At 54.1% G+C, this 18,474-nt stretch overlaps 2 protein-coding genes across 3 annotated transcripts in view; both read right to left on the bottom strand.

Moving 5' to 3' along the window:
* Nucleotides 1–4,528: 4,528 nt before the first annotated feature.
* CD79B (CD79b molecule) lies at nt 4,529–9,814 on the bottom strand. The gene is made up of 6 exons (XM_038163332.1): nt 9,675–9,814; nt 7,804–7,845; nt 6,175–6,483; nt 5,562–5,680; nt 5,247–5,288; nt 4,529–4,904 (listed from the first exon to the last, which is right to left on the bottom strand). The coding sequence occupies exons 1-6, from the start codon at nt 9,739–9,741 to the stop codon at nt 4,806–4,808; spliced, it is 678 nt and encodes a 225-aa protein (XP_038019260.1). The 5' UTR covers nt 9,742–9,814; the 3' UTR covers nt 4,529–4,805.
* A 2,277-nt stretch (nt 9,815–12,091) lies between these two features.
* SCN4A (sodium voltage-gated channel alpha subunit 4) overlaps nt 12,092–18,474 on the bottom strand; it is a 47,581-nt gene continuing 41,198 nt past the window's right edge. For both annotated transcript variants that reach the window (XM_038163126.1, XM_038163125.1), the window contains 4 exons: nt 17,659–17,796; nt 17,004–17,108; nt 16,045–16,315; nt 12,092–15,257 (listed from right to left, as the gene is read on the bottom strand). In XM_038163126.1, the coding sequence (XP_038019054.1) occupies nt 14,068–15,257; nt 16,045–16,315; nt 17,004–17,108; nt 17,659–17,796 (1,704 nt within the window). In that variant the 3' untranslated portion in view covers nt 12,092–14,067. The remainder of the gene's footprint in view (nt 15,258–16,044; nt 16,316–17,003; nt 17,109–17,658; nt 17,797–18,474) is intronic.

The raw sequence follows: 18,474 nt of genomic DNA, 5'->3' as shown, positions 1-18,474 counted from the left end.
TTTCCTTCTTTCACCTGGTGAAGGAAACTGTGGAGCCCCCCCTTATATAGCAGGGGGTCTGTTTAAAATGGATCTGTGTGTCCATGATCACAACAACAGCTCTGCACCTTCCCCCTGCATAAATGCATAAGTGTTCACGGTGGTGCTACCTCATCCCAGGCATTTTCACAGATGTGCAGCTTGGGGAGCTTTGTTTGCCTCGGATGAGACTACTGCTCCATGATTTCGCCATATTCTCCTGTTTATTGCAATTAAAAGTTTCCTCATCACAGCAAGACCCAAATCAGATGGTGGTGGGATTGGTTGTGTCCTCCTGGTGTTCCTGCCTGGCCCTGCCACCTTGGCCCACAGGGCTAACCACCCTGGGACATTTAGGGCTTAAAGCAAGTGGCAAGTGGTTCCAGGAGAGGATTAGGTTGGATATTAAGGAAAAGTTCTTCCTGAAGGGGGTGTCCAGCCCTGGCAGAGCTGCCCAGGGCAGTGGTGGAATCCCCATCCCTGGAGGGATTTAAAGCTGTGTGGATGTGGCACTTGGGGACATGGATTAGTGGTAGCCTTGGCAGTGCTGGAGGAATGGTTGGACTGATGATCTTAGAAACCTTTTCCAACCTAAAGGACGCATAATTCTGTGATGTTTTCCTCTCTATTGTTTGTGGGGATTGAGCTGGCTGGATGTTGTCAGATGAATCCTATTTCTGCCAAGGAATTGCTTCCAATTTCTCCCAAAATGTCAAAAATTCAGCAAACACTTTTGCTGAGCTGGTTTGTCACAGGTGAGATAAGGAGCTGGCCTGCCCTGGTGCTGGTTTGGATTCCAACCTGCCCCACTGCAAATCCAGAGTTCTGGGAGCTTTCTCTGATACTCACCTGGACAAGGGTGTAGGAAAACCTGGTCATGAGCATCTTCCTGCTCCTGCCTGAGAGGCAAACATGAAGTATCGTGGGATTAAGGAGAGGAATGGTGTGGAAAGGAGATAGGAGGGATGGGGAAGGGGAGATGGGGAAGGGAATCAGAGAATCATGGAGTGGTTTGGGTTGGAAGGGACCTCAAAGCCCATCCAGTGCCACCCCTGCCCTGGGCAGGGACACCTTCCCTTGTCCCAGGCTGCTCCAAGCCCCATCTAGCCTGGCCTTGAAGAAGAGAGGACACAGCCCACCCATCCCTGCTTTTGACAATAACAAGACAGAACCTGGGATAAGCAGCTCCAGGGGGAATTTAAAGGATTTTTACGGCACATAAAGCCCCCATTGCCCCAAACCAGACTGGTTTGGCCTTTGTCTGGTGTTCAGGGTATGTCCTGTGTCTGGAGGTGATTTGGCTCCCTGTTTGCTGTGTGTGGCTCTGGTTTCCAAGCTGCAGCATCACCCCCGGAGCCGCTGGAGCTGCGGGAGTAGAGAGAGGAGAGCTGCTCGATAAACATGAGGGAGAGCAGGGCTGTCCCGAGAAGCTCCCGGGTGTTGCCGCTGGAGACGCGGTGGTGTCACAGCGAAATGTCAATCCCGGCAGCGCAGGGAACAGCGGGTCCTGCCGCTATCAGGTGTCCCGTCACCCCACAGCGGCAACATCTGGGCGTGTTTTTGTGTTTTCTACTGCAGGTCGTGTTCAAATCCGTCAGGGCTGAGCCCAGCCCAGCCCTGGATGACGCCGGGGCGTCACTGCAGCTCCCACGTCTTGCGCAGCTCTGGGTCAGAGCCGTGCTAAACACGCATGGTCCGGCACGGAGGGGCTGGGCTGAGCCGAGCCAGGCTCCCCGGGGCTGGCTCTGTCCCGGCACGGAGGGCTCCCCGGGGCTGGCTCTGTCCCGGCACGGAGGGCTCCCCGGGGCTGGCTCTGTCCCGGCACGGAGGGCTCCCCGGGGCTGGCTCTGTCCCGGCACGGAGGGCTCCCCGGGGCTGGCTCTGTCCCCGGCGCTGTCGGGGCAGTAAATGAGGCAGAAGCGGCCCATGACGAGCGGCGGTTGCATAAGCGGCTCTCAAACCTCAGCCGGGCCATTTTCTCGCCCTGCAATTCCTGCATTCCCAACCCACAGCATCCCATCTAAAGCAGTGTCACACTCCATGATTTCCACATTCCTTGGAAAAGAAGAAATCCCTCCATTCTCTTCAGGATGTTTCCGTGCCCACCGACGTCTCCCTGAGCTTTTAAAGGAGTGAATCAGCTTTTCCTGGGTGTGCTCCCGGGGTCCTGGTGATCCCCAGCCTGGGGAATCCTGACCGAGGAGCTGCTGCTGAGCCACAGCCCAGCTCTGCAGAAGGTTTGGGGTGTGGGGGATTATCTCTCCTAACTCACTGCTCCAAGGAGAAATTCCATTTCAGATTTATGGGGATTATTTACCAGAGCTGGAACTGCTGGCTTTCACTGAACTCCTGTCTAATGATGAGGCTGAACCCCCAGGTTCAGTTCCCCAAGCAACCCCACCTTTCTGCCTGAGCATCCCGAGGGAAAACAGGGATTTTTCCCTCCCTACTGTTACCTGGAAGGAGGTTGTAGCCAGCTGGGGGTCGGTCTCTTCTCCCAAGGACAAGAGGAAACAGCCTGAAGCTGTGCTAGGGGAGGTTTAGGTTGGATATTAGGGAAGATTACTGAATGGGTTGTCCAGCCCTAGCAGTGGTGGAGTCCCCATCCCTGGAAGGATTTAAAAGCTATGTGGATGTGGCACTTGGAGACAGGGGCTAGTGGTGGCCTTGGCAGTGCTGGGGGACACAATGATCCTAGAGGGCTTTCCCTGTGTGATTTCATGATTCAATGACAGAAATCAGGACAAAATCCAGAGCCTGGGCTGCATAGATTGATATATTTGTTAAAATTAAATGTGTTTTAAACACAGACCACTCTCAATATAGAATGAAATGAGAGTATTTCCAGGGTCCTTAGAAGCTACTCCAAGCATTTCAAATAAACCAACACCACCACAGAAATATTTATTTACTTCTGGCATTTTAAAGGAGGCCAAAGCCCTGGGATGGGGAAGCAGCAGAGCAGGACTGGGGTCACAAAAACTGCTTTTGACACAAGTGTGTCCTCTTTTCCTTACCAGGTGCAAACAGCAGATTTTCTTTATTTTTTTCTATTATTCTTTTCAGTCACTTGAATGAGTTGTTTACCCAGATCTGAGGAATCTGGAGCTGGTAAGGCCAGAAAAAACTTCCATCTTCCATTTGGAAACTGAAAACAAGGAATGGAGGGATGAGCTCTGCTAGTCCTAAAATCTTGGCAAACGTGGAAACCAGGAACAGCCAGTTCTCTTCTCTCCCTGTGAATGTTCCTTTTTTTAATTAACCAATTTTATAAGTAACATATGCTTAAATAACTTATATATATATGTGGCAGAACTAATTTGGGGTATTTTTACTTAACTAGTAAAAATCAATTCCAAAATGCTGGTTTTTGTGCTGTTTAAACTGAATTCCAGTTTTCCACAGAGTTGCTTTACTGGTAAAGAACCATCCTGTTACTTCTGAAAAGCTTTTTTTTGCTTACAATTTTACCCTTCTCTGGCTGTTTTTGGGGTGCAGAGCAGTTGCAGGAGCTGCAACTTGGAGCCCAAAATATCATGAAACACCAGGACACAGAGGCACTGGGCTTTCTGAGAGGGGACAGTTTGAGCCACAATGTCCTTGTCACCCTTGTACAGCCACGGCCCCATGCCCACCGTGCCCTGCCAGCCCTGGTTTGGGTGCCAGGCTGGCCCCGAGCCCGCCACCCTCAGCTGCTGCTGCCATGCCCAGATAATTTAATTACAAACCCAATCTCCAGATGTTTTTTAACTTCTCCTTCAAGCCCAGATCTAGCTGAGAGTGGAGCTGCTGGTCCTGTTCTCCTACTCTGGATCCTGGTGATTTTCTTTGTCCCATCCCAAGCTGATGTTTTGGCACTGTTGAGGTCCCCATGGGTAGCCTCACATCTGCTCTTGGTTTTCCATTCCTGCTTCCCTCTGGGTGAAGTTTGAAGAGGTGAAGTTTGGTTTCCAGCTAAGCTGGACCCAAAAAGCTGCTCATTATTCTCAGGAAATCAGCACCAGAGTTATGGAACACCCCTGGAATGGGCACAGCAGGATGGAGCAGGATGAGGATTCACCCATTACCTTTATTAGGACTTCAAAAGCAATTGGAGGTTTGTGTCCCACAATTTACAGTTTTCCCAGATGTTCTGAGGTCACACATGTCCCTCACCATGGGGACGACCTTGTGACAGGGGCCAGCTCTTGCTTGGGGAGCAGCAAGCCTTTGGGAGAGACCTTTCTCCCCAGCTCTTCCGTAGTCTTTGGAGAAAAGGAGGTGCTTTTGGGGGATCCTGCACCTCAGACCTCTGCCAGCTGGGCCTGTGGACACACCATGGCTTTGACAGCTGAAGAGTGGCCCCAAATCCGCTTCTCACAACAGCCACATGGTGCTGTTGGCAGTGTCCTTGCAGTGCCTGGTCCTGTCCTTCCCGGGGTGGTGGGACTGGAGAAGAGCCCTCATTCCCAGCCTTCCTTGCCACTGACCAGGCTGGAGCTCAGTGCTGGGTGTAGGGGCTGCCCAGGCTGTGCGACCAGTTCGCTGCGGGGGGATCACAGGTGGCTCCTAATTTCTACAGAGGCTTTAGGGGTCGGTCAGCAGGGTGGGGACAGTGACAGTGGGGCGGGGCAGCCTCGGGGACATAGCCCGGACACGTGAGCACCCCAGGGCAGCAGGCTCCCAGCCCTGAGCTGGGCTGTGCAGGAGTTGGCAGCTGGGATCCGGGCAGAGCCGTGCTCCAGGGGATCTGTCCCCACGGGGGCTGGCAGGGTGGTGGCAGGGCCTGGCAGGGGGCACAGGACTCCTCACTCTTCACCTGGGTGCTCCCCCACCGTCCACTTGGCCTTCACGTCCCGGAAAGGAGTGATGTCCTCGTAGGTGGCCATCTGCTCCACCTCCAGCCCCTGCAGCAATGACAAGGAGGGTGAGACAGGGCAGGAGGCTCCAGCCATGGCACATCCCTTGGGACACCCAGCTGGGGACCCTCCCAGGCTGCCCCCCCTGAGCCTGGAGCAGCTTCTGACAGGGACGGAGGATGGAGATGGTTGGGTGTTGGATGTTGGATGTGCACTGGGTGCTTCCTGGGGCAGCTCAGCAAAGCTGGTGTGTAATTTGGGAGGAAGGTGCCCTGATCCTCCTCCCAAGGAATGGGCTACAAGGTGACCCCCAGCAGACACCCAGCAGGGGCACAACCCCCTGTGTCAAGGCTCAGATGATGTTAGGGAGGTCCTGCTATCAATAATTACCTCATAGGTGTGGTCCTCCTCTGGGGTCTTCTTGTCTTCACCCTATGGAGAGTCACAGGTTGGGGTCAGCACCCACCAGGATCCCCTGTCCCCAGGCTTGGTCCCCCAGGCCAGGTCCCAGTACTTCCAGAGGCACATCCATGGAGTCCCCACACAGCATTTGAGATGGGTATGTTCCCATTTCAGATATCTACATTCCCACCCACAACCCCAAAGCCATCCCACAGCCAGGATTGGTCTGCCTGGGATGCACTGCAGGACACTGCTGTGAGCCCAGCTGGGGACATCCCCTCGGCTGGAGGCACTGTCACTTGCCTTGTCTAGGAAGAGGAGGATGGGGATGCTGATGAAGACGACGAGCAGGATGGACTGGATGATGATGATGGCGTCTTTCAGTGTGTTCCTGTTCTGGAACTGCTTAATGCTGCTGGTGCCTGTGAGCAGCAGCACAGGGAGAGTCCAGGTCACCTCTGTGCCAGGCTGCAGGGGAGGGATGAGCTCGCCAAGGCCAGAGTGTGTCACCAAGGGGGGATGTGGGGACCAGGGTGACCTGTTCTCTGCATTGAGAGAGATCAGAGCACTGCAGCTGCCCCAGGGTTGGCATCAGGGACCACCTCTGGGGTGGGACACCTTGGGCAGCACCCAGCAGTTACCAGGAGCAGGACAAATGTGATCTATTAGAGAAACGTGTCCCTGGTTTTTGCAGGGTGGCTATGCCAGGGCAGACCCAGGGAGGTTGTCCTGCTCCTTGGGGCTGGCAGTGAGGAGTGGAACCTCTGGGTTCCACAGCTGGGTCGGAGAGGGTCCCACCAGCACAGGGAGAGGAGGAGGTGTGGGAGCACCATGGAGGATTCACATGGAGGGGGAAATGGGAGAGGAGGAAAAAAACAACTCCTGGGGTGCAGGAGGACAGGGAGCTGCCACTCACCCATGACCCGGAGCTCTGTCCCACACGAGTGCAGCTTCTCCTTCTGCGTCAGGCCCTTCCAGTCACACACATAGATCCCACTGTCCTCGGAGCTGGTCCTGAGGAGGGTGAGGTTGATGGAAGTGTTCGTCCTCTTGATGTGGTAGCTAGTTGTGCTCTGATCCAGCACAGAGAAGTCGTCCCTGTCCTCTGCTGTCTTGTACCACTGCATGAGCTGGGGCTCCTGGGAGTAGCAGACGAGGTAGATGGGCATGTTCTTCTTGACGGCCACGTACCGCACGTTCTGGTGCACCGGGGGACACATGCCATCTGCAGGGGACAAGGCTGTCACTGCAGCCACTGCCGTGAGAGCCCCCCAGCACCTCCCACACAAAGAGCTTCCAGTTTTCATGCTGCTTTTGAGCATCCAGCTTGGTTTTGGTGAATTATCCTCATCCCAGATCCCCCCCAGCGGTCCTGGCCCCGAGGCTGCCAGAGCTCCAGGAGTGTTTGGACACCACTCCCAGGGGTGCCCAGGGTGGGATTGTTGGGGTGTCTGGGCAGGGCCATGGGTGGAACTGGGTGGTCCTTGGGGGTGCCTTCCAATTAGGATATTCTGTGATTCTATGAGATCTGCGGCTTTTGGTGAAAGTCTGCTTTTAATTGATGCCTCAGGTTTTAGCTTTTTTATTTTTCTGTGCTGCTTTAGTGTGTGCCTCTGGGCTTCACATGAGGGGATGGGGAGCTCTCTGCACAGAGCAGGGAGACAAAACAATTCCTGCTCTAGCTGGGGACCAAGGACAAATGATCCAGATCTCAGCCCAAGAGCACAAACAGCGTGGGCTGGAGAGAGAAAAACAAGGATGGGACTGCATGGGCTGGAGCTGGAATTGGACAATGAACTCCAATGTGCAAATGGAGCAGAGCTTATAAAAGTGTGAGACCCCGTGACCAGTGGGGCATTTTGTGACCATTTTGGGTTCACCTGGGGTGCAGCCCTGGCTGGGCTCTTGTGCTGCCCAAGGGGGATCTATTGAGGCCTCCTAATAAACAAACCTGTATCCTTCAGCTCTGTCTAGTCTCTGTTCTAGGTCAGCCTTCACAAGGCATCATAATGGAAACTCCAGTTTTCTGTGGGAATACCTTTGCTCCAATACTTCTGTCCTACTCTGTGCACCCCTCTCTGTGCACATTTAGTTAATCCCAGCTCCAAAATTACAGCCTGTGGAATTCCAGCTGGTTTCTCTTTTTCTTCCACATTTTTTTTTGCCTTTTGCTTTATTTTGTTGTTTTTTGGCCATGTTTAGTCCCAGAGTGGTGACTTTAGGAGCCTGTTTGGGTTGCAGAGGTCATCCTTAGGGCCCCATGGATGGGAATGGCACATGGACCATGGCACAAGTGCTGTGGCACATGGCCAGTGCTGGTCCCAGACTTGGCCACGCAGCAAATGCAAAGGGAAAACCTCTGGGTGCTCAGGAAAGACAGAGCAGATCCGGCTTTGCAGAGGGAGAGGAAGGAGCAGGACTGGGGACGAGCCGTGGGGGGTGTCACAGCTTGGGAATGGCCTTTGGAGGGTGGGACAGCAGCTCTGTGAGACAGAGGGACCCTGGGGACACACGCAGGAGAAGAGCCCAGCAGGTCTGGGGGTACCTGTGCTGTTCCCAGTGCTGTTCTTGTCTGCTGGGGTCCCACCTGCAAGACAGGAGAAGGGCCTGAGATTGTGGCCAGGAGCCCACCAGGATGTCCCCAGTGGGATGGACATGCCCTGGCCCTTCCTGCCCACTCCATAGGGGATGAAGCAACAACAGAGCCCTGCTCTGAGGACCTGGGGCAGTGCAGATTTGGGTACAAATCCTTTGATTTCCATCCTGTCTCCTGAAAGTTTTCCAGCTTGTTTTCTGGGTTATACCCCAGTGAAATCTGCTCTCTATAATGTCCCTGAGGCTGGTGCCTGTCAGGAAAGCTCCAGATACTCCCAGCTCTGCATTCCCACTCCCTGAACCAACCAGAAACCCTTCCCAGCTGGGATTTCCTGGGCTCGGAGCCCTGGGGTGGCCAGGGGTGTTCCCAGATCCTGTGGCCACACAGCCCCCCGGGACAAGGGCAGCAGGCTGGTGCTGTGGGACCTGCAGTGCAGGAAGCAGGGGGAGGTGGGGACCCCCCCAGCACCCATGGGTGCCCTGCCCACAGCTCCAGTGCCTCTGGGCCGGTTCCTCTTGCTGCAGCTGGGCAGGAAGCCCCAGCCCTGTTTACTGCCCTGCTTGAGTGCCCAGTTCCCTCCTCTTGATGGAGATGCACCAAACCTTGTGGAGGAGCTGGCACGGAGGTGGGGCTGCAGCACCTCCCAGCAGGGCAGCTGCAAACCTCCTCATCCCCAGAAGGAGAAGTAGGAACAGAAAAAGAATAAAGGTTCAGTTCCCCAGCCTGTGCCACCCTCCTGCAGACTCTCAGCCTGCAGGGATCTCCTTGGGCAGGGGCTCCTCTCATTGCCCCAGAGCCCCTTCCAGGTCCCTGCTGCCCTGTCCACATTCAGCACCAACACCTCTGCAGGCAAATCCTGCCTTCCTGCCCCATTCCATTTTGTTCCACGATGAGAGATGCCCTTTGTCCTGGCTGGGCACTGGCTGTGTCCCTGTCACCCACAGTGCCACCTGTCAAGGCTTTGCTCCCCGGGTTCTGCCGGTGTTTCTAAAGGAAGACCAGGCTGGTCCCTCACCTGACAGCCCTCACACCCCTCTGAGTCAGGAGTTCCACTGCAGTCACAGGAGGGCTGAACCTCCCCTGTCCTCCCCCAAAATCATCATGAGAGCCAAGTTCAAAACCTGCAGCCTTGACTCCATGCTGGACTTCTGTGGCCACCAGAGGAGCCCTTTAAATGCCCTTTGTCCCGTGGGCACATGCTTCCCTCTGAGGGTGGGATCTGCTGCAGGTTCTTGTAGCTGTCCCTGCACCAGGCAAGAGAAGCTGGACAGGGACAAGAGCCATGTCCTGGCTTTTACTGACGCTTCTCCAAGGGGAACAGCACAGGGATGTTCACACAGACTCCACAAATCACCCCAAAAGCCTTTTTCCTCCCATTTCTCCTCTGCTCCTGGACATTGAACCCCACAGAGCAGAGGCCATAGCCTTGGCAATGTGCCAGCTCCATCCCCAGGCCTCTGAGAGCAATAAATGGTTAATAAACCTCAACGACCCTTCTTTCCTGCCACCTGCAGCCCCAGTCAGGCTGGCTCTGCACCCGCTCAGCCAAAGCCACCTGCCTACCCCAAAATGTGTCCTGTCTGCACACCCCAAGGGAAGCAGAACCCAAACCCCAGGCAGGCACTGGGCTCTGAGTCCTGTGTGCCCTCCTGGGCTCCCTGGCAGGCTCCCAGCACAGAGCAGGACTGAGAGAGACCAGTACAAAGCTTAAAATTATTGCACTGAGAGGCAGAGCTGGGGGAAGCCCCCGAGCAGGGGACGCAGCCCAGGCCGTTGTCCTGGCTCCTTGCTCTGAAGTGCAGACCCTGTTTGGTGCCTACCTGTGAGCAGAGGCAGCAGCCAGAGGGTCACTGGGAGCAGCCAGAGCCTCGTGCCCAGACCAGCCATACTTCAGTGCCCAGGGCAGGAAAACATCCAACCTGTGCTTCTGCAGAAACAGCGGCTGCTCCACCACCCTGGCCCCAGTACCTAAAAATGGCAAAGCTGCTGCTTTGTGCACGGCCCCTTTCCTGCTCATGTAAATCCTCCCCGCTGGGGACTTTCCCTCGGGGCTGGTTTTGAATGCGGCGCAGACGCTGGGGCGGCTGTGCCTGTGAGCCCCAGGCCCCTGGGCTTCATCCACCCTCCTGGCCCTGGGCATTGTCCATCTCTGTGTCCCTGGGCTTCATCCACCCTCCTGGCCCTGGGCATTGTCCATCTCTGTGTCCCTGGGCTTCATCCACCCTCCTGGCCCTGGGCATTGTCCATCTCTGTGTCCCTGGGCTTCATCCACCCTCCTGGCCCTGGGCATTATGCATCTCTGTGTCCCTGGACATTGTCCATCCTTCTGTCCTTGGGCTTCATCCACCCTTCTGTCCCCGAGCATTGTCCATCTCCATGTCTCTTGGCATTGTCCACTCCTGTGTCCCTTGCCATTGTCCATTCTCCTGGCCCTGGGCATTGTCCATCTCTGTGTCCCTGGGCATTCTCCATCTCCCTGTCCCTGGGCTTCATCCATCCTCCTGTCCTGAGCGTTGTCCACTCTGATGTCCCCTGCTGGTTCCCTCTGGTGGCAGTGTTCCCTGGGGTGGCCCGGACTGGACCTGCAGCAGAGCTGGGGATGAGCCCGTCTGCAAAGCAGGAGGTGCCAAACCTGGCTGAGCACAGGATGTGCCCAGGGAATGGATTGGTGCTGCCTGGCCACATCTCTGGGGGGACAGGGGAAGATGGGGGTGACCCCCAGGGCTTCCCCCCAGCTCCACAGATCCCCCAGGGTGTTTGGCTCTGAAGGGGATGGGCAGGGATTGATGGTGGCCCAGAAGCCAAGAGCTGCAGCAGGAACGGGATAAGAATAGGGGATGTTTGTGGGGTTGCTTGTCGTGGGATGCAGTGGGATGGGTCCCTCAGCTCCCATCCCTCCATCCCAGGAAGTCCAGATATCTAAAATCATAGAAGCATGAGGCAATCACAAGATCATTATGGTTTGAAAAGACCCTTAGGATCATCAGCTCAGCAGCACCACCATGACCACCACTAACCCATGTCCTCAAGTGCCACTTCCATGTTTTTTGAGCACTTTTTGAGCACCAGGGAGAAGATGAGATGGGGAAATGGCCAAAACAGGGAGTCACTTGGGTGCCAGCTATGCCCACCCCTTCTCCACTTCCAAGATCCTTCTCCATGGGACCTTGAGACAGCCAGACCCCAGGGAAGCACAGTGAAATCCCCAAGGTGAGCTCTGCTGCAGGAGCAGTTTCCCCCAGGCTCTGCCCCCCCAGTTGTTGCTCGTTGGGTGAGCACTGAACTGTAAATCCAGTGAAAAACACCTCTGGGTACTTCTGCCAGTCCTGTTGGTCCCCAGAGCCTGGTGCCACTGCCTGGGGCCTCCCCAAACCTTCATCTTCTGCAGGCTGGGTGGGGTTTTTGCCAGTTCTGAGCATCTGATGGGTGCTGGGTACCAGCCTCAGCCTAACTTTGCATGCAGAGGGACAGGAAGCAAGAGAAATAGTTTTCCAGAGAAAAAGTGGCCCCATGTGGGCATGATGATGGGAGAGGTGCCTTGTTCTTTTTCTGTATATGGGGCAGTGCTGCCGAGTCCCTGCTGCCATTACCCCAGTTCTGGATGGAAGGGCAGAGCCTGGCCCTGATATCCGATCAGGGCAAAGGGACAGGGATGCCCATGTGGTTGGCAGGCACTGGAGGGGTTTTTATGGGGTTCTGGGGCTGCAGATAGAAGCTGGGGTCCTGGAGGTGCCTGGGAAAGCCCTGGGAAGTAAAACCAGGAGTGGGGGCACAAACTGAAGAGGATTTGCAGTGACAGTGGCCAAATCAGACCCTGTGCTGCCCAAGGGCCCCCTGGCACCCTCGAAAGGCACGGAATGGCTCAGTCTCCCCTGGAGAGCCCTATGCTCACCTGCTCCCACGTGGATGCTGGGGTGGGCTTGGAGCCTGTGTGGGACAACTCGTGGGCTTCAACCTCCTCCCAACCCTCCTTTGTCCTTGGTGGAGCCCGCAGCAGCATCTGCCGCGGCTCCTGGCCTCGGCGAGCACTGAGGGCTCCGGGGGATGGGATCATGAGCAGAAGCTCTGGGAGCTGGGCTGGAGGTCCCAGGGGACAGCCCTGGGGGCTTCTGTGCGGGATGAGACCCCCAGGTCCTGCTGAGGTTGGCAGGTCTAAGGCTGAGCACAGGGAGCCAAGGGAAGGGATGTTCACCCCTCCCAGCACAGGCAAAACATTCCTTCCCCAAGACACCTCGACACACTTGGTACCATAATAACAGATAATTTACAGTTGTTTATTGTAAGAAATGTACAAAGAAAAATGGCTTTAGCTCGCACAAACCCTGCTCTGGGGCATTTCCCCATCCCCGACGACACAAACGTAGAAGCAGCATCGATTGTGAGCCACGGTCCAGGCGGGGACTGCCGTGCCAGGGATGCCTCCCGTGGAAACGCCGGCCACAGCAGCTCGGGCTCCTGCTGCAGGGAGCATCGGCATGGGCGTGAGGGCACACGGCTGCAGGACAAGCCGAGTGTCCCCGGCCCTGCCACCTGGCTGGCAGCTCCTGGGTCCAAGCCAAGCTCAGCACCGCTCCTGGCCAGCCTGGCTGTGGGGCACCTGTGATGGCAGCACCCGAAGCAGCCAGGGAAGAGAAGAGAATCATCAGAGTACAAAAAGACAGAGCCTTTGGCTTCAGGAACAGCCTTGTTTGAACTGGAAGAGGTTTTGTTTCATGTTTGTTTTGATCTCAAGAGGGTATTTTTTTTCCCTTTTGAAGGCAGAAGGTGGCCAGAGGTGAACTCGGGGCCTTTTGCCCATTTTTCACAGAATCACAGAATGGTTTGGGTTGGAAGGACCTCAGAGCTTATGCAGTGCCAGCCCCTGCCATGGGCAGGGACACCTTCCACTATCCCAGGGTACTCCAAGCCCTGTTCAACCTGGCCTTGGACACTTCCAGGGATCCAGGGCAGCCACAGCTGCGCCCAGGTGATTTTCCTTGATTTACTTTCCTTTTGCTCACCTGTGTGAAGAACACCAAATCCCTTTTCCCCCTGGGAAAATGCCCCTCTACCGGGAGGTCTCCTGGTGAAGACCTGCCTGGCCCATCCAGAACGTGGCACCGGGGCCTCTTTGCAGCCCCAGCCTGGTGGAGGATGCTCTGCCTAAGGATTTTGGGATTCACACCCCAATGGGATTGTTTATTCCATGCAGCCACCTGGGGCTTGGGTGGGATTTTGGGCACCCCTAAGGCAGCTCGTGGAAAGGATTGTTCAAACATCTGCTCTGATCCCTGGGGGTGCATCTCATTAATTAACACTAACTAAGAGGACTGGAATGCCAACCAAGAGCACTCCAGTGGGACGGTTCCTCTTGCAACAAGGCTAGAAAAAAAAACCCTGGAGAGTTTTGTCCCAGGGACTGGGGATTCTTGGAGGATGTTTTCCAAATCCTACCTTTGCCCATTGCTTTCCTGCCATAAAACCTGGATGGAAATGGGAAAACAGAGTAAAATCTGACTATAAATAGTGTTTACATTCCTCCTGCAGAGGCCTGAATGATTTCTGCTTTCAATGCATATTCAGAGACCTTGAAAACCTGATATTTAACCCTGAGAACAAATCTGCAGATGCTTTGCTTTGGCTTTGCAAACCAATTTTTAAGACATAATTGCACTTTCTCTTGTATGTAACAAAAAATAATCATCAAGCTTATTCAGAGGTTCAAAAGAAAGGTGCTACTTTAAGACTTTGGAGATTTTTGTTTACAAAACCTTCTGTTTTCCGTAATTATTCTTAATATTATTTCACTTGGCTCATCTTTACTGGTTGCTTGGCTGCACTCTGGAAGAATAAAATACAGGAAATTCTTCTAATTGTGAAATAACATTAATAAATAATTACTTTAAGTGAAAGGACAACCATGCTCTTCGGTTCACGCCTGAAAACCATTGTTACCGTGATGAGATGATTTCAAAACTAACTTGTTTCTCTTTCACCGACAACAGATTTCACATTTCAGTTCTCATAAGAAAAAGAATTTAACTCTTTGCAAGTGCAGTGGGCTGTAAAACCCAGGATCAGGAGGAGATCCTGCTTTGAAATTCAAGGTGGTTGCTTGAAATGTTTGAAATTAGCTCAATATCTAAGATCTAGAGATCTGTGCATGGAAGAGCTTTGAACAGGAGATACAAAGGAAGTCTCTTCAGGCTGGGCCAGAAGTGGAATCTCCTTGCGTTACACCAGCGACTCTTTCACCACGTGTTCCTTATCCCAAGCCTGTGCTCCCTCAGGAGCATCCTGGGGCATCTCTGAGCTGGGAATGGGCTTGAGGCCCAAGGCAGGGGCTGTCTCCACATCTGTCCCAGTGTTCCCATAGATCTCCTGCATTTTGGTGGCGATCAGCCCTTCCTTCTCGGGCGCGTCCTCGCCCAGCGTGTCCTGGCTGTGCCTGTACATGTAGGACGCCTGCTTCACCGAGCGCCTCAGGAGGTACCTCCGGAAAGCCCTCTGGATCTTGGTAGCACACACCTCCTCGTGTTTCCTTTTCAGGGTGGTGGTGATGGGTTCATAGGAAACCTTCGAGGGGTTGGCAGCCATGAACTTCTCCTCCATGGTGGCCTTCAGGGCATCCATCTCTCCCGAGTCTCCCAGCACTTCCTTTGTCAGGGCAAAGAGGATGTCTAGGCAGTGGATTTTGTCCCCAGCAACCATTGGTAGATCCATGGTGATGAGTTTGATCTTGTTGGGCTTGGGAACTCTGAGTGGCTCCTGCAAGGTGTCCACAAAGTCAGACAAGGTGCTGTAGGCGATGAACTGGGTGGCATCTGGGTCGAACTTCTCCCAAGTTTCATAAAACATTTCAAAATCGTCTTCGCAGAGGGGCTCGCTGCTCTCCTCCGTGGCCACGCTGAAGTTCTCCAGGATGATGGCAATGTACATGTTCACCACGATGAGGAAGGAGATGATGATGTAGCTGCAGAAGAAGAAGATGCCGATGGCGGGGTTCCCACAGTCTCCTTTCACCGAACTCCCGGGGTTCTCCAGCTCGGGGTCGCAGTCCGGGGGGCCGCTGTTGAGGATGGGGTTGAGGAGCCCATCCCACCCCGCTGATGTGGTGATCTGGAAGAGGCAGATGATGCTGTTCCCGAAGGTTTCGAAGTTGAAGATGTCATCGATCCCCGACTCCTTCTTGACGTAGGCGAAGTTGGACATGCCGAAGATGGAGTAGATGAACATGACGAGGAAGAGCAGGAGGCCGATGTTGAACAGGGCGGGCAGGGACATCATCAGAGCGAAGAGGAGCGTGCGGATGCCTTTGGCTCCTCGGATCAGCCGCAGCACGCGGCCGATCCTTGCCAGGCGGATGACCCTGAAGAGGGTGGGGGACACAAAGTACTTCTCGATGATGTCTGAGAGGACGATACCTGCGGAGGGATGAAGAGCAGATGAGTTTGCTGTGCCACCAGTGGGAGGTGAAGGGGAGCTGCTCAGCTCCACCTGGGCAGACACAGCAAGGTGAGGCCACCCCGATGGCTCCTCCAGTGGCTGGGAAAACATTAAAAAATAACCTCTGAGCACAGACCCAAGGGTTAAACTCTGGCTGCTCTGTTTCAGAGAAAGAGAACACCTAGGGAAATAACACCAAGGAGTGTGGCAGCAGCTCTCTGGCGACAGAGAGAAACACAACTTTCCCAGGCATCGTTCTGGGAAAACGCTGTGAGAAGATCAGAGAAAAGAATAAGAAACAATTAATATCTTGCTGCACCTGGTGTTGTGAACATGTGGAATATGTTGTGGAGATTTGTTTACCAAAGGGTGGTTTTTTAACTAGCCAATGGTGTTTGAATTTGAGGACCAATTAAGTCCAACTGTATCGTAACTATCTAGAAGAACAAATAAATAAAGATTAATAAAGATTATTATTAATCAACCTTCTGTGAATAATAGAGCCTATACTAATTATTACCTGGCCGGGGGCCCATTACAACAATAAAGGAGGAGGAGAGATATTCCCAGCCCCTCACCCAGCCTGGAGGCCTGGAGTGGCCTCACATCTGTCATGTCCCAGGGTCCTGCTGGCTTGGCCCTGCTCAAAGGATGGATGCAAGCAGGGTTCAGGGACAGCTTGGTGGGTGTGGATTGGTGAGACCACTTCCACCCTTCATTGTCCTGTGGGATCCCTGAGGGGCTGGTGGGAGCAGCAGGACTCACCGAGGATGGAGAGGATAACCACCACGAAGTCGAAGATGTTCCAGCCCACAGTGAAGAAGTAGTGGCGCAGGGCGAACATCTTGAGCACGCACTCGCCGGTGAAGATGACGATGAAGACCAGGTTTATTTTGTAGAGGACAGAGGTTTTGAGCTCGCTCTGGTCATCTGTTTCCACCATCATGGTCACCATGTTCAGGCAAATCAGGATCATGATGGTGATGTCAAACACTTGCTTGGTAACGAAGTCAAACACCTTCCCTTGGAATTTGTTCTGCAATGAGGGACACAAGGGCGACGATGGAGCACCAAAGAAGGGGTGGGAACACAGGACAGACATAACAAAACAAAAACATAACAGAAGGAGAAGAAGGAACCGTATTTTCAAGTGTGGGAAACTTCAGGGCTGTGGCCAGCACGGCTCTTAGAGCCCCAGAAGTTATGGGGGGAGGATTCCAAGCACCTCTCAGGATGGAGCACACCTGGGAATGCCACTGCCAGGAAGGGTGGGCACAGGGCACAGACACTTGCTAGTTACACCCATGGGGCACAAATTAACACATGGGAAGGACCTCCCTTGTGCAGGACTACAAAACCTAAATCACAGCTGAAAATGTTTTGGCTGGACAAGGGTCCCTTCTAGGGGGTTGAAAGCTGAGGTTTCCCTGAGAGGAAAAAGAGCCAGAGAGGAGCTGGGAGCTGAACTAGGAAAAACCCCAAATTCCTGCAAAAGAAACCCCATCATTGCCCTTGCCAGCAGACCAAGGGCTAAAGGGCAGACCCAAAGGAGGTGGCCTGATGTCAACCTCTTCTGAAGCCCCAGCTCTTGGCCAAGTCCTGTCAGAAGAGCAACAATGGGCAAGTGGTCTTCCATGGACCCTTCTCATTCCCTTTGGAACAGCTAGCTGGTGGCTTGAAGTGTTCCCTGTGTGCTCCACTCCAGGAGGATGAGCCCGACCTACCGCTGGCCTGGGGATGGGCTTCTGGGGTTTCTTGGAGCCCAGCTTCTTCATGGCGTTGTAGTATTTCTTCTGCTCTTCTGTCATGAAGATGTCTTTGCCTCCAAAGTATAAAGGGAATCACTGCTGTTAGTCTCGGGAATTCTCTTCCCACCAAGTGTGTCTGACCATGTCCCTCCCCACCAGGTGTCTCCAGCCCCTCTGAGATCCTGCTGGGAGCAAGGTGTCCTCTCTGTGTCCTGCAGAGCCCACTCAGCACCCCCAGTGTGCTTGGCCCAGCCCACCCTCCTCCCCTGCTCTGGGCTGGCAGGAGCTACTGGCTGAGCTACTGGCTTGGAAGCAGAAATTAAGTCTCAACCTTGTGCATGGGAAAATGATCCCAGGGTGGGAAAAGAAAAGAAAAGTGGTGGGCCAGGCAAGAGAAAACACAGCCTCCCTTTGCTTCCTTCCTCTGCACCCATTAATGAAGTCCTCTGTAACTGCTGTGACCAGGACACAAAGCTCCATGTGCCGTTTGCCCAGCGCAGGAAGCCACCAATGGATAAGAATCCTGGGACCCATCCTAGTCCCGGACACGGTGGCCCTGGTCCCATCACCCCATTGCTGTGCTGGCCCCCTCCAGCCTAGAGCAGCCCCTCAGGAGCCAGGAAATACTCATCTTTTTCTTCTGCTGGTTGAAGTTGTCGATGATGACGCCGATGAAGAGGTTCAGGGTGAAGAAGGCACCGAAGATGATGAAGATGACGAAGTAGATGTACATGTAGAGGTTGATCTCGTACTGTGGTTGCTCTTCAATCTGGCCAGGAGAGATGGGAAATATGAGACTGACCCTGTCCCAAAAAGGTGTCCCCAAGCCCCCAGACAAGAGCTTATGGTGTTTGGACAGAGCCAGGGCATGGCTGCTCCAAAACTTTTGGCTGTGTGTTCCCAATGGGAGCAGCCACGGGAAGGGACATCCATGTGACACTGACTGAGGGACAAGGACATGCTGCCCCCTGATCCCACAGCATGGGCTGGGGAATGGGAAAGGATGTCCTTTGCAGTGATATTAATGAGCAAATGAGTTTCTTCCCAATAATCAGCATTCCAAGGGCTGAATTATATCTGAGAGGGGAAAGGAAAAGTGGATTAATTTGTCACATCAGCACAGCTGGGTGACAGGCCTGACATCCCTGGACAGAACTTCTCATCCCAAGTAGCATCCCTTAATCCTGCTCTGTGTTTGACCAGAGACACCCCAAGGTGACCCCATTGGCTTCCCCCATTTTGAGGAAAGCTCTTGGCAGAGCAGGGAGGATTTTCTCCCAAACCAGCTTTGCCCCAGGTGGGCCAGAGGTCTGAGGGATTTTCAGAGGGTGATGAAAGAGAGCTAAAAAAAGGCAATGAAAATCACCCCTTCGGGCCTGTAGGGGTGTGGGGTGACCCCCAGTGTAAGTGGAGAACAGTAGGAAACCCTTTCTGCTGTGGGAACACT

The sequence above is a fragment of the Motacilla alba genome, chromosome 27, assembly GCF_015832195.1.
Source record: "Motacilla alba alba isolate MOTALB_02 chromosome 27, Motacilla_alba_V1.0_pri, whole genome shotgun sequence".
Taxonomy (NCBI): Eukaryota; Metazoa; Chordata; class Aves; order Passeriformes; family Motacillidae; genus Motacilla; species Motacilla alba.
This window is presented reverse-complemented; position numbering and strand designations above follow the sequence as displayed.